Here is a 15,721-nt window from a genome sequence, read left to right as displayed (position 1 = left end):
AGTGTTAAAAAATATTAAATGGCTCTCACGGAAATACATTTTTAAAATATTTGGCTTTCATGGCTCTCTCAGCCAAAAAGGTTCCCGACCCCTGTTCTAGATCATAAATACTGCCTCTCACCTTGATAGTAGAAGGATAAGGGCATAATTCGACAAGTTGGTCAACTTTGACAGCCAATTAAGCAATGACAAGAAAGACACGAAAAACGCTTTTTATCTTTGTAAAGATTATGAATCATTCTTCATCTAAACGGGAATATGTGATCATCCTAGCAGTTGGCATGCCAGTGACAGCACACATTGTACAGTAAGTGGTTTTATTATGTTTGTTGGCAGCATGAAGTCTGCAGTGAGTAATAATCAGTGATGTTGTCGAAGGAAAAAGAGAACATTGCGATGCGTTTTTTTAAAAACGTTGATGAAGGTGTTTGGATGTTTTTAAGCGCATTATAGGCAGAATAAGGCGACGCTCATAGGCTCTATTCCAAGTGGACTTTTGATTGCATTTATTTACTAGTTTGGATGGATTAAAAAAAAAAAAAAAAAACATGTCTTACATAAGGATTATGAATGATCGGCAAAATTCCCCAAAAAGTGCAGTTCCCCTTTCATGACTTGAATTGAATTATCCGATAATCTCCACACGATACAATAAATATGACACAAGCGTTTATTGTAATTAAACTGTCGCCACTCTCTTTAGCCCCAAGCAAGTGTCCTTGTGCTGATTATATTAGTTTATCTGTAAGAAGTGTCTTCCTGAGGACAATTCCAAGCCTGCAAGTGTAATCAAACCTGCCAGAGATTTCAAAATGATCAGCGCAGCTTGTCACGGCTATGTGCTCGCCGGCAATAAAACTTTATTAGCGTTTCATCGCTGCGGAGGGAATTTAAGGCGCTGCTTCTACATTCACATAAAATGTGTCTGCATGTTTGCTCAGATCACTTCCTTATTGATCCAACTTATTGATTTCAGCACCATTTAAACCATCTGGAGTTTCAGGATTTTGTACGGGAAATTTGTAGACATTTTCCCAATAACCAGCAGTACCTCAACTTACAAGCTTTTAATTGGCTCTGTGATGGAGCTCTTAACTCAAAACACTTTTTTGTCAAGTCATTGTTTAGCAATAAAATTAGTTGCAATCAATTTAATTGGTGTTTACACCAGCCCCCAAAAACAGCAAAACTTATAAAAAAACAACAACCTTCAAAATAAGAAATGTTTTATCAAATGTATACAATAAAATGTAGTACAAACAACTACGGTAGTTTTATGACGTGATGTAGTAATATTGTACAGCCTTTACCTTGGAGAGTGGACTTCCACAGTATCTCCTTCCAGCTGCATCAGCAGCTAGTATGGATAAATGTGCGCCGTTTAAATATTATTTTAGCGCCAGCAGTGCAACCCTCAAATTGTTTTGCCTCCACACTCAGTCATGTTTTTGATGTTTTATTTCTTAAATTGAATGGATGTCATCCGCTTCTTCGTCTCATCAGTGTCCTTCACACTCACTTTCTTCCTTACCGTGGTTGAAAAACAAGGTTATGTTGATCTATATGTCGAATAAAAACAAGACAAAAAACGTTGACAAAAATCCAATCATATTTAATTTCGTCTTGTAGATGGTTGAGACAAGCTCTGAATATCCAGTCAGATGCTTTTTCTTTGTGGGATAGGGGAGTTCAGTGTTTCCCATAAACTGCCAAGATACCTGTGGTGGTGGGGGCGTGGCTATGGGCGTGGTCACCATGACATCATCGAGTAATTTGCATAATTTACTACAATGATATGATTTTCTCTAAAAAGGCTCAAAAAATGTATACTTACTAATTAATAATAACAGTTTTGTTTTAAACGTCCATCCATCCATCCATCCATCCATTTTACAATATAATTACAACACTTTATGTACATATTTATATACAGATTTGAACAATAAGTTATTCACTGAAATATATGTATTAATTGTGGTTCTTGCAAAAAATATATCTTATAAAATATTAAAGCTAAAATGTCTCTTAAAGCTTTGCCCCTTTAATTAGTGCATACTAAATAATTTATCTTTAGCCTACTACTACAACCATATTATTTACCAGCAACATAAAGTGAAACAGAGGCAGAGGTGTCCTGCCACAATCAGTAACAAATAAACAGAAAACAGTAGTGGTCAAATACAAATAGGGCAACAAGAGAAGTATCCTACACTTCTCTTTTGTAAAGTAAATCTGAACAGCCTATATGGGCATCTACATCAACTATATGATTTGCCAGAGAAGCTGGACAGGACAAAAAATAAATAAATAAATAAATATTTCATTTTTTAAATTTGTGGCGGACGTAATTCTTTCGTGGCGGGCCGCCACAAATAAATGAATGTGTGGGAAACACTGGAGTTGGACTAAATTGTTGGAGTTAAACAAGTTCTTTATCATAATATGTGCACAACTGGGAGAAAGAATAGGACACAATTCACTTGTTGATGCTGTGGCATCATCAGCAGGCAAGTCTTTGTGACATCTACACAACTGTGAGTTAACCAGAGCTGACACTAGCATATTATTACTGTTACTATCTTAACTACTGGTATGCTTTGCTAGTTGTACCCACCTTTGCTGTGCTAATTAGGTGATTAAAATTGTCATGCATGCATTCTCTTTTTTGCTCGTGATTGTGTTTATGCTTCCTGTGCACATTACCTTGTTTTTTCAGAATTAAATGGATTCCAACCTGCACGCCATCTCCTGTCTTTGCGTCTCGGGGTTCCAGAATGTAACACAACAATATATTCGGCTCTTTTATATCTGCAAACTATGACTTCAGAGCAAACCATAGCAATATTATTATTATTGTTATTACTATCACAGGATGACCTGTCACTACTGTTAAAGACAGGAATGTAAAAGTCTGCGAAAAGACGGAAATCCGGATTTTTAAACATTAATTTTCGCGTCAAAATATAATTTCCTTGTTTTTTTTCAATGAAATATCAGAAAAAGTAGGTTCTCAACAAAATTCATTGAACGCTTGCCTCAGCTGCAGGCACTCGCTGTTCCTCTTGCCTAAACGCCGCACTGAATTCCAAGCATAGTTAGCGTCATCTAGCTGGCTTACTTGTCGTTGCGTGCGTTGACGGAGTTTATTTTGCTGCTAATCATATTTGGATGATTACAATACTGTTAGTTCCGAACCAGTTGTAGTTCTAAAGCATTTATAAGTAGCCAGCGAGAAGGTTTATTTTGGATGTGATGGATATAAACAGTGGTCACAACCATACTTGCCAACCTTGAGACCTCCGAATTCGGGAGATGGGGGGTTGGTGGTAGCGGGGGGGTGTATATTGTAGCGTCCCGGGAGAGTTAGTGCTGCAAGGGGTTCTGGGTATTTGTTCTGTTGGGTTTATGTTGTGTTACGGTGCGGATGTTCTCCCGAAATGTGTTTGTCATTCTTGTTTGGTGTGGGTTCACAGTGTGGCGCATATTTGTAACAGTGTTAAAGTTGTTTATACGGCCACCCTCAGTGTGACCTGTATGGCTGTTGATCAAGTATGCCTTGCATTCACTTAAGTGTGTGTAAAAGCCTCATATATTATGTGACTGGGCCGGCACGCTGTTTGTATGGAGGATAAGCGGACGTGACGACAGGTTGTAGAGGACGCTAAAGGCAGTGCCTTTAAGGCACGCCCCCCAATATTGTTGTTCGCGGGGAAATCGGGAGAAATTCGCGAGAATAGTTTCCCCGGGAGATTTTCGGGAGGGACACTGAAATTCGGGAGTCTCCCGGGAAAATCGGGAGGGTTGGCAAGTATGGTCACAACACTGGAAGTATATTACCCGAGGGGGCGTGGCTATAGGATAGAGTTGCCAAATTTCTTTGCATGCATGTCATTGAATTTTACATTACATTTTCAATGATAATATTGTTAGTAAATTATCCATAAAAAAATTATGTGGTACATTACATGGGACATGTGTCAAAAAGACAGCCAAACGAGGTTGGCAGTTGAGAATAAATCTAAAAGTAAAGTACTGCGTAGAATTACATCCAATTGCAGGAAATGAAGTCTTGATTTTCAAAATGTTTCTTTCGGGGCTTGTGTGACAGCACTTTGTGCCGATAGAAATGGCTCATGTTTTTTGTCAGTTTTCCTCTTCTTTTTCTTACAGGGTGCTCACATGCCTATAAAGATGAGGACTTTATTCAAATGATAGAAACACTGCATAGAAAGCTGACCGTTCCAAAGAAAACTAAATTACATTTTGTGAGACTTGATGAAGCTGAAATAGAAAAGAAAAAATGCCTGTAAAAAATGTATTGACATTGACATGTGGAGCAAAAGATGACTCACAGCATCATTCACAACCATAATCATAGCATGTTTGTGTTAAACCAAAGCCTGCAGGTACAAGGCTAAATGAAGCTGCTTTCAAGAAAACTTAAAAAATATTTTATGTTTTATATTTTACTGTAGTTTTAGTGACTAAACTGTTGTCGAATTTAGTTGACTAAAACTAAACCAATTTAGATGACTAAAGTTTAACTGAAACCAAAATACATTTTCGTAAAGACTATGACTGAAAATACTGTATATTAGAAAGAAGAGAAGTTTCTTAGGCACACAAATTATGACAAACGTAGTGAATCTGTATTATTGACAATTTATTTAAGAAACATATGTATTATTTTATATTAATTAATGTGAAGGTATTTATTTTAGCACCGCGTGATTTTATGTAAAAATATGTTTAAAAATGTGACTCTCTTGATTAGTATTTATTTTTGGAACCACCCTGAGCTAAGCTTTGATGATAATATTTAACACTTGTTTGTTTATCATTTGACAGGTTTATCCGGTTGAATAGTGTGTAGGTTAGATGTAATTATTGAATACGATTAAACTCAAGACTAAACTTACTAATTCAGTGTTAATATTTGAGTGGGCCCCTCTGTATTGGAAAAGTTGGGCCCCTAGGTCGAAACGGTTAAGAACCCCTTCTGTAATACATATAAGGCATAAACAGGCCCAAAAATGAAAATGCACTTTTAAAATAAAGGTGAAAAAAGGATATTGTTAAACTTCACAATTTGAAGCCCAAAGTGGTGAGGGATTACTGTAATAGGGAATATTTCTAAGGTAATGTAAATGAGTTATAGTTGTATAGTGCTTTTCTACCTTCAAGGTACTCAAAGCGCTTTGACACTATTTCCACATTCACCCATTCACACACACATCCACACACTGATGGCGGGAGCTGCCCTAACCACGACCCATCAGGAGCAAGGGTGAAGTGTCTTGCTCAAGGACACAACGGACGTGACTTGGATGGCAGAAGCTTGGGGTCGAACCAGTTGGATAAGCTCAGAGAAATCGGATTTGATAAAACCTCATCGAGCTGGATGCAATCTTACTTGGAGGGGAGGAAACAGGTGGTAGAGGGGAACGGCACTGTGTTCCCCCCCTCTCAGTAAGCTGTGGAGTCCCCCAAGGCAGTATATTAGAGCCTTTACTGTTCCTAATATACATAAACGACATGTCATCAGCATGCGACTGTGAATTGTTTTTGTTTGCGGATGACTCGGCCCTGCTGGTATCCGGCAAGGACGAGTCACAGGTGGAGAAAATCCTCAGTGCTGAACTCTGTAGAATTTGCACCTGGCTCGCTGACAACAAGCTATCCATACACTTGGGTAAAACGGAATCCATCCTATTTGGGTCCCATATCAACCTTAAGAAAGTCAATGACGTCACTATAAAAGTGGGTGACATTGTTATCACCAGGAAAGATGAGGTCACCTACCTAGGTTCCATTCTAGAGGCTAATCTTTCCTGTGATAAAATGGCAACCAAGGTAATCAAAAAGGTCAACCAACAAACGAGATATCTCTACAGAATCTCCTCTCTGGTCAACAAAAGCACCATGAACATTCTAGCTGGAACTCTCGTTCAACCCTTTTTCGATTACGCATGCACCTCCTGGTACCCCAGCACCTCCAAAACCCTCAAATCTAGACTCCAAACGTCCCAGAACAAGCTAGTCAGATTACTTCTAGACCTCCACCCCAGATCACTCCTCACTCCTACCCACTTCTCCAAAGTGGGCTGGCTCAGGGTGGAGGACAGAGTAAAACAACTTGCACTGAGCCTAGTCTATAACATCCGCTACACCTCCCTGATACCGAAGTACATGTCAAACTACTTCCTTAACGTAAATGACCGCCATAACCACAACACCAGAGGGAGCTCCACTAACCACGTTAAACCCAGATTCCGATCTAACAAAGGTCTTAACTAGAGATGTCCGATATTATCGGCCGATAAATGCTTTAAAATGTAATATCGGAAATTATCGGTATCGTTTTTTTTATTATCGGTATCGTTTTTTTTTTTTTTTTTTATTAAATCAACATAAAAAACACAAGATACACTTACAATTAGTGCACCAACCCAAAAAAACTCCCTCCCCCATTTACACTCATTCACACAAAAGGGTTGTTTCTTTCTGTTATTAATATTCTGGTTCCTACATTATATATCAACATATATCAATACAGTCTGCAAGGGATACAGTCCGTAAGCACACATGATTGTGCGTGCTGCTGGTCCACTAATAGTACTAACCTTTAACAGTTAATTTTACTCATTTTCATTAATTACTAGTTTCTATGTAACTGTTTTTATATTGTTTTACTTTCTTTTGTATTCAAGAAAATGTTTTTAATTTATTTATCTTATTTTATTTTTATTTTTTTTTAAAAAACAACCTTATCTTCACCATACCTGGTTGTCCAAATTAGGCATAATAATGTGTTAATTCCACGACTGTATATATCGGTATCGGTTGATATCGGTATCGGTAATTAAAGAGTTGGACAATATCGGAATATCGGATATCGGCAAAAAGCCATTATCGGACATCCCTAGTCTTAACTCATTCTCTTTCTATGCCACATCAATATGGAATACACTCCCAACAGGTGTAAAAGAAAGGGCATCTCTATCCTCCTTCAAAACCGCACTAAAAGAACACCTCCAGGCAACTACAACCCTAAACTAACACCCTCCCTTCCACATAATACCTCTTCGGATTGTAAATAATCAAATGTAAATAATCAAATGTAGACACTTTTTCTTATACTTTCTGATCTCCCTCTCTATGTCCACTACTTGCTGTACATATCCTACCAAGTCAGTCCTACACTGTTTCAATGTCCATTTCTCTGATGATGCAATTGTTGATGCTGATTGTTGATGACTGAAGTGTTGATACCAACCAAAACTATCCCCCCCCCCTCTCCATATCCCACACCCCGGATTGTAAATAATGTAAATAATTCAATGTATGTGATGACTGTATTATGATGTTAGTATATATTTGATAGTATATATCTGTAGCATGAATCAATTTAAGTGGACCCCGACTTAAACAAGTTGAAAAACTTATTCGGGTGTTACCATTTAGTGGTCAATTGTACGGAATATGTACTTCACTGTGCAATCTACTAATAAAAGTTTCAATCAATCAAAAAAACCAGGGACCCTCAAGTTCTACCAGCCGAGCCACGCCATTTCTTCCCTGTCACTGAGTTTCATTTAAGTTGACATGCAACTAAGTGCTCAGCAGTTAGTGCAGTAGATGATCGCTGATAAAAGGCTTTTAATTGGTAGATTTACTGGCTGATTAACCCTTTACAGAAACCAAGTGACTAATATCATCCTTGTTTCCCACTCATAGACCGTCTTCTACTTGGTTTCAAAGCACAGGACGTGTTGTTTTGGGGCGCGTGATGGAAGTAAATGGCGAGGGAAGTGACCCAGTTAGAGAAGGGAAGTGTCAGAGGGGGGTTTATTGCCAGCATCACCACTGTGGTTGGGGACCTGCTGGGCCATCTGTCCGCTCTGTAATTGGGTGAAGGTTTTATACCTGATGTTGCTGCTTTGTGAAATAATTTGTGTTATTATTTTCTATGTTGAAAGAGATATCATGTTGCATTTGACTCCCCCGTCTTCTACTCGTGTGGGGGTCCAAAGTCGGGAACATTCAATGTGACACGTCGCTGGAGTGGAATGATGAGCCGCTATGACTAGCAGGGAGAAATGCAGCCATTTTGTGCATGTTACATATCCCCCCCGCCCCCCCAAAAAAAGCCAAAGGGCAAATATTGTATGTATAATATTCCCCACGCAGTCTTGATTACACTGGGAAAAAGGTCATCGCTGCTCTCAGGTTTTCCATGAAGATAAATCAAGCTGAAGTGAATATCCCGCAGTGAGGAGAGAATACAGATGTTGCTGTTTGGTGCTTGAATGGGAGAGCAGTCATTAAGGTGCAAAGGTAGTGTGAGAATACTACAAACGCCACTCTGTGTTTATATTCCCCTGCTTTGCCTTTGTTCGCCTACAAGAGGCCAGTGGGAAGGAGCGTAAAATAGAAGGCATATATTGTTTTGGATGCAAACACATCTGTTGTGTCCTTTCGGGCCCACTTGCTAACACTCAATTCAATTAAATCCAAAGTGGCACTGAGATTTATTGCCGTGTCGTACGAGACTAATAAATAACGTCCGCTGTGCAGTGCTAATCTGAAGTTTAAACAACGAGTGGGCAGCTTTGTTCTTTAAATACGGATGTTTGTGCAGGATTAGCTAACAGCTGTTCGCACGCCCTGCGGCCGTCGAGCAAAGCTCTACACACATCTGTCCCGAGAAAGACAACCTGATGTCTCTGTCTCTTTTCACCGTCCAGCGCCCCAGCAAGAAAGATGAACGAAAGTCGAAGGGAAGCGCTCGCAGCGGCGCCCCCCGCACCTACCGCCTCCTCCTCGTCCTCGGGCGGCGGCGGCGGTGCCAACACAACCAACATAGCTGGCGGCCCGGGCACAGGCCAGAAGGACGAGAACTTTTCCAAGCTGAAGAACAAGTTCATGAACGAGCTCAACAAGATCCCACGTGAGTGTGTCTGCAAACACAAACAATGGGCAGCAGGGAGAATTATGAAGACACAGCATTAGGTACACTGGCTCAGTTTTGTACAAGCACTGGGTTGGACAGTTTAGACTATTTTGAATTTACAATATTCACATATAGTATGATTGTAGATTTTGAATTTACAATATCCACATATAGTGTGCTTGTAAATGTAGATTATTTTGAGTATACAATATTGAAAACCAGTGTGTTTGTACATTTCTATTTTTAATATACTATATTCATGTTCACTGTGTTTGTAAATTGAGATTATTTAGACTATGCAATATTCACATACAGTGTTTGTAAAATTCATAGAGATGTCCAATAATATCAGCAGCTTTAAAGGCCTACTGAAACCCACTACTACCGACCACGCAGTCTGATAGTTTATATATCAATGATGAAATCTTAACATTGCAACACATGCCAATACGGCCGGGTTAACTTATAAAGTGACATTTTAAATTTCCCGCTAAACTTCCGGTTGAAAACGTCTATGTATGATGACGTATGCGCGTGACGTCAATCGTTGAACCGGAAGTATTGGTACACCATTAAATCCAATACAAAAAGCTCTGTTTTCATTTCAAAATTCCACAGTATTCTGGACATCTGTGTTGGTGAATCTTTTGCAATTTGTTTAATGCACAATGGAGACTGCAAAGAAGAAAGTTGTAGGTGGGATCGGTGTATTACAACGGACTACAGCAACACAACCAGGAAGACAGAGATGGATAGCAGACGCGTTAGCCGCCGAACTCACCTTAACGTCCTCCGTCTCGCCAACCGCATCTGTGATCGGGTGAAGTCCTTCGATCGCTGGAACGCAGGTGAGCACGGGTGTTGATGAGCAGATGAGGGCTGGCTGGCATAGGTGGATAGCTAATGTTTTTAGCATAGCTCTGTGAGGTACGGTTGCTAAGTTAGCTTCAATGGCGTCGTTAGCAACAACATTGTTAACCTTCGCCAGGCTGGAAAGCATTAACCGTGTATTTACATGACACTGGTTTAATAGTATTGTTGATCTTCTGTCTATCCTTTCAGTCAAGGATTTATTTATTTTGTTTCTATATGCAGTTAAGCACGATGCTATCACATTAGCTCCGTAGCTAAAGTGTTTCGTCGATGTATTGTCGTGGAGATAAAAGTCACTGTGAATGTCCATTTCGCGTTCTCGACTCTCATTTTCAAGAGGATATAGTATCCGAGGTGGTTTAAAATACAAATCCGTGATCCACAATAGAAAAAGGAGAGAGTGTGGAATCCAATGAGCCAGCTTGTACCTAAATTACGGTCAGAGCGAAAAAAGATATGTCTTGCACTGCATTCTAATCATTCACTCCAACGTTCCTCATCCACGAATCTTTCATCCTCGCTCAAATTAATGTGGTAATCATCGTTTTTTCGGTCCGAATCGCTCTAGCTGCATTGTAAACACTAGGAAAATGTGAGGAGCTGTTCAATTGACTACGTCACTCTACTTCCGGTAGGGGGAAGGCTTTTTTTTATCAGTTACTAAAAGATGCAATCTTTATCGTCGTTGTTCTATACTAAATCCTTTCAGCAAAAATTTGCCAATATCGCGAAATGATCAAGTATGACACATAGAATGGATCTGCTATCCCTGTTTAAATAAAAAAAAATTCATTTCAGTAGGCCTTTAACCTGAGATGTAGGCAAAATGGCCTCATGCCCACCAGCCTATGCCTTCATTCTACCATGAAAGGCCACAGGACAGACAATTGAAAGCCTTAAAGTAAAAGCTGACGAGTTTTTTCTCAAATTGCACATAATTCTGCATGAAGAGGTCTGGGAAAAGGTGATGAATTTCACAACCAAAGCCCAACTTACACAACACAACAGAACCAAAATAAGACAAACAAGAAAGATTTTTAAAAATTAGTGATAACACATCCACATCGCAAGCACTTATTTGGAGGCAAAAAAAAAGGGAACTCAACTGATAAGGAATCACACAATTGATGGGTAAATTTTTTTTTTGTCAGAAATCTTACCCAACCAGAAAAAAAGGTATTGGCGAAAGGGTTGAACAATGCCATGACTCTTCAGTAAGTTCCCACAGTTGGTTTGATCACAGCGACAGAATCAGCCATTAGGAAAAACAACCTAACAGAAACTGAAGGGGACCAAATTCGGCTGGAAGTGACAGCAGCTCTTTCTAATGCCAAGCCCCGACCCCCAAACCTCTCCTTTGAGGAGAGGAAAAGAGTAACATCACTGAGCAAGGATGAAAACATCACAATCCTGCCAGCAGATAAGGGGCGGTGCACAGCAATTATCAACACAGCTGATTACCAAAACCAGTTGCTTACACTTCTCAAAGACGCTAACATTAAAATATTCAAAAGGGACCCAACAAGTGGGCACAAGAGGAGAATCATGGAGTACTTACAAACTCTACTAAAGTCAGAAGCCATCAGCTAGGCATTGTATTACCGATTATACCCACAAGAAACCATCCCTGGTATTTATGGCCTTCTAAGAATACACAAATATGGGGCTTCTCTCAGACCCATTGTCAGCAGCATGAACTCTGTGACATAAAATATTGCTAAGTATGTCGCCTATCTTAGCACCTTTGGTTGGCAAAACACCACATCATATCCAAAACTTCATTGGCCTTGTAGCGAAGATCGGAAACCTAAAATTGGACAACAATGAGACTATAGTTCCATTTCACGTCACCTCCCTGTTCACCTGTATTCCAACCCAGGATACAGTAGAGACAGTGAGACAACGTGTACTAGATGATCACACCTTACAGGATAGATCCACACTAAACCCAGAATAGATTTGTCTTGTGCTGGAACTTTGCCTTAGTACTGTATGTACTTTTACTCATGGAAACGTTTACGGACAAAAACACAGTTGTGCAATGGGATCACCTCTATCCCCTATAGTGGCAAACCTTTACATGGAGGACATGGAAAAGCGAGCTCTGAGCTCTTTTAAAGTAACAGCACCAAGTTAATAGTACGGATATGTGGATGACACATGGGTTCAAATCAGAAGCCAAGAAGTGCAAGCCTTCACTGAGCTCATTAACTCGGTGAACAAAAACATCAAGTTCACACGTGAGGGTGTCAAAGACAGTAAGTTGCCTTTTTTGGACTGTGACATCCACATTGGAGAGAACAAGGGCCTCCATGTCGTAGTTTACCGTAAACCCACACATACCGATCAATACCTACTTTTTGACTCACACCACCCACTGGAACACAAACTGTCCGTTTTCAGAACCCTTCAACACAGAGATGATAAGGTTCCCACCAGCTCACAGGGCAAAGAGAAAGAGCATAGGCATTTGAGGGTAGCCCTTTAAACCTATGGTTACCCCAGCTGGTCGTTTGTGAAAAGTGCATCACGTTCCATACATAACAAGTACAGATTGGATGAGGAGGAAAAAGGTGACGTACGCAAAAATATTGTCATTACATATGTATCAGGTCTATCTGAGAAATTCAGAATAATTTTTAACCAACCCAACATCCCAGTACACTTTAAACCAGGCAACACCCTGAGACAGAGACTAGTGCATCCTAAAGACCGGACACCCCACACCCACAAAAACAATCTGGTGTATGATATCCAGTGTAATGACGAATGCATTTATTCATATGTTGGGGAAACAAAACAACCACTAAGTTGACGTTTGGCACAGCATAGATGGGCGAACTCTTCAGGCCAAAACTCAGCTGTCTACCTTCACCTCAAGGAGAAACAGCACTCCTTTGAGGACACATTGTATACGAAAGAGGAGTGAGGGAAGCCATCGATGTTGAGGTTGAAAAACCATCCCTGAACAGAGGAGGTGGTCTGCGACACCACCTGTCTCCCACATACAACACTGTCCTTTCAACCATTCCTAAAAGACTCTGCAATTTAGCCTCCAACAAATAACAGGAGTTAAAAACATTCTGGCCACAGAAGGTGATCAGAATGCCATTTGTGCCATTTGTTTACAACTGAATGGAATGGTAACGTGGGGGATCCCGACTATTTTAGGCTGGTAGTGGTCGTTTGACAGCGATTGCTTTGCCACATGATACCTCAATGCTACCGAGTGGAAATAACACTTCAACGACTGTCGTCGGCTTTGACAGTTGGATTGCTCGTTTGCATTTCAACAGTTGTTTTTCTCACTACAATAGGACGGAAACATCCATGCTCAAGCACACTCTCCTGGTGTTGGAGTATAAATATTTGGGGTTTGGGCACCAGTCACTAGACTAGATCTTATCAGTTTAAGTCTAAGACTAGGTCTGACCAATCTAAGTCTAGGAGCATGAACTGATGAAGCCTACTTGTATGAGAGGCGAAACGTCCTCTAAGACAAACCAAACAGTCCAGTGGGGATCGATTGAATGCCCTGAGACTACATTGTCTGGTATTTTTTTTAATACAATTTTTATCTAAAAAAATTTTAAGACATGTCACATGTGCAAATTGTGCAGTTTTTTTAGACGACCAAGTACCGATTAAATTGATTTAATTCCTTTCAGTCGGGACATGTTTCATAGTGCGAGTTTTTCAAGATAAACGCTGTGTCACTGAACCAATTAAACTCGTATCCCACGGTACCACTGTATTAAAGGCCTACTGAAATGAATTTTTTTTATTTAAACGGGGATAGCAGGTCCATTCTATGTGTCATACTTGATCATTTCGCGATATTGCCATATTTTTGCTGAAAGGATTTAGTAGAGAACATCGACGATAAAGTTCGTAACTTTTGGTCGCTGATAAAAAAGCCTTGCCTGTACCGGAAGTAGCGTGACGTCACAGGTTGTGGAGCGCCTCACATCTGCGCATTGTTTACTATCATGGCCAGCAGCAGCGAGAGCGATTCGGACCGAGAAAGCGACGATTACCCCATTAATTTGAGCGAGGATGAAAGATTTGTGGATGAGGAAAGTGAGAGTGAAGGATTAGAGGGCAGTGGAAGCGATTCAGATAGGGAAGATGCTGTGAGAGGCGGGTGGGACCTGATATTCAGCTGGGAATGACTAAAACAGTAAATAAACACAAGACATATACACTACCGTTCAAAAGTTTGGGGTCACATTGAAATGTCCTTATTTTTGAAGGAAAAGCACTGTACTTTTCAATGAAGATAACTTTAAACTAGTCTTAACTTTAAAGAAATACACTCTATACATTGCTAATGTGGTAAATGACTATTCTAGCTGCAAATGTCTGGTTTTTGGTGCAATATCTACATCGGTGTATAGAGGCCCATTTCCAGCAACTATCACTCCAGTGTTCTAATGGTACAATGTGTTTGCTCATTGGCTCAGAAGGCTAATTGATTATTAGAAAACCCTTGTGCAATCATGTTCACACATCTGAAAACAGTTTAGCTTGTTACAGAAGCTACAAAACTGACCTTCCTTTGAGCAGATTGAGTTTCTGGAGCATCACATTTGTGGGGTCAATTAAACGCTCAAAATGGCCAGAAAAAGAGAACTTTCATCTGAAACTCGACAGTCTATTCTTGTTCTTAGAAATGAAGGCTATTCCACAAAATTGTTTGGGTGACCCCAAACTTTTGAACGGTAGTGTATATATACTCTATTAGCCACAACACAACCAGGCTTATATTTAATATGCCACAAATTAATCCGCATAACAAACACCTCCCCCCTCCTGTCCATATACCCCACCAATACAACTCAAACACCCGCACAACACACTCAATCCCACAGCCCAAAGTACCATTCACCTCCGTAAAGTTCATACAGCACATATATTTCCCCAAAGTTACGTACGTGACATGCACATAGCGGCACGCATGTACGGGTAAGCGATCAAATGTTTGGAATCCAAAGCTGTACTCACGGTAGCGCGTCTGCTATCCAACTCAAAGTCCTCCTGGTTGTGTTGCTGTAGCCGGCCGCTAATACACCGATCCCACCTACAGCTTTCTTCTTTGCTGTCTTCATTGTTCATTAAACAAATTGCAAAAGATTCACCAACACAGATGTCCAGAATACTGTGGAATTTTGCGATGAAAACAGACGACTTAATAGCTGGCCACAATGGTGTCCCAATATGTCCGCACAATCCGTGACGTCACGGGCAAACGTCATCATACCGAGACGTTTTCAGCAGAATATTTCGCGGGAAATTTAAAATTGCACTTTACTAATCTAACCCGGCCGTATTGGCATGTGTTGCAATGTTAAGATTTCATCATTGATATATAAACTATCAGACTGCGTGGTCGGTAGTAGTGGCTTTCAGTAGGCCTTTAATGATATTTTGAGGAACGGGTTGAAGGTTTTCATCATTTCATCACTCCTGCGCTTGTGCATTGGAATTCATTATTTTTGCATATTTTTCTGGTTGTTTGCAGTTGTGTAGAACTCATCACATTGAGTATTGTGCATAATAGGAATTAGGATTAAAGAGCGTGTGGTCGCAGCGTGACTGTAGCAAAAACAAACGACGGATCTTGAAGTGTTGTTGTTGCTCCACAACACAGCAACAGTCTCTGTGACAAAGTCGCGAATCAGCTTGACAATTTTATTTTGTTGCATTTTTCATGTCGAGTCAAACTCATCGCAGATGATCTTGTAAAATAATTGTAAATTTACATTTACACACCGAGCATGGGACTCTTGCTGGTGGCGCTTCGAGCCTTGAGATGTCTACATGTTAAATACATGAGTGCCATTATCCAGCATGCAGCGATGCCCTCTCGTTGCTAAATATAGCAAGACGAGCATA

At 40.2% G+C, this 15,721-nt stretch overlaps 1 protein-coding gene across 5 annotated transcripts in view; it reads left to right on the top strand.

The window, feature by feature from the left end:
- The window catches only part of syt1a (synaptotagmin Ia), a 222,534-nt gene that overhangs the window by 152,708 nt on the left and 54,105 nt on the right, over positions 1-15,721 (top strand). For all 5 annotated transcript variants that reach the window (XM_062064689.1, XM_062064690.1, XM_062064688.1 and 2 more), the window contains one exon: positions 8,748-8,950. In XM_062064689.1, the coding sequence (XP_061920673.1) occupies positions 8,764-8,950 (187 nt within the window). In that variant the 5' untranslated portion in view covers positions 8,748-8,763. The remainder of the gene's footprint in view (positions 1-8,747; positions 8,951-15,721) is intronic.

Source organism: Entelurus aequoreus, linkage group LG12, assembly GCF_033978785.1.
Source record: "Entelurus aequoreus isolate RoL-2023_Sb linkage group LG12, RoL_Eaeq_v1.1, whole genome shotgun sequence".
NCBI lineage: Eukaryota > Metazoa > Chordata > Actinopteri > Syngnathiformes > Syngnathidae > Entelurus > Entelurus aequoreus.
This window is presented reverse-complemented; position numbering and strand designations above follow the sequence as displayed.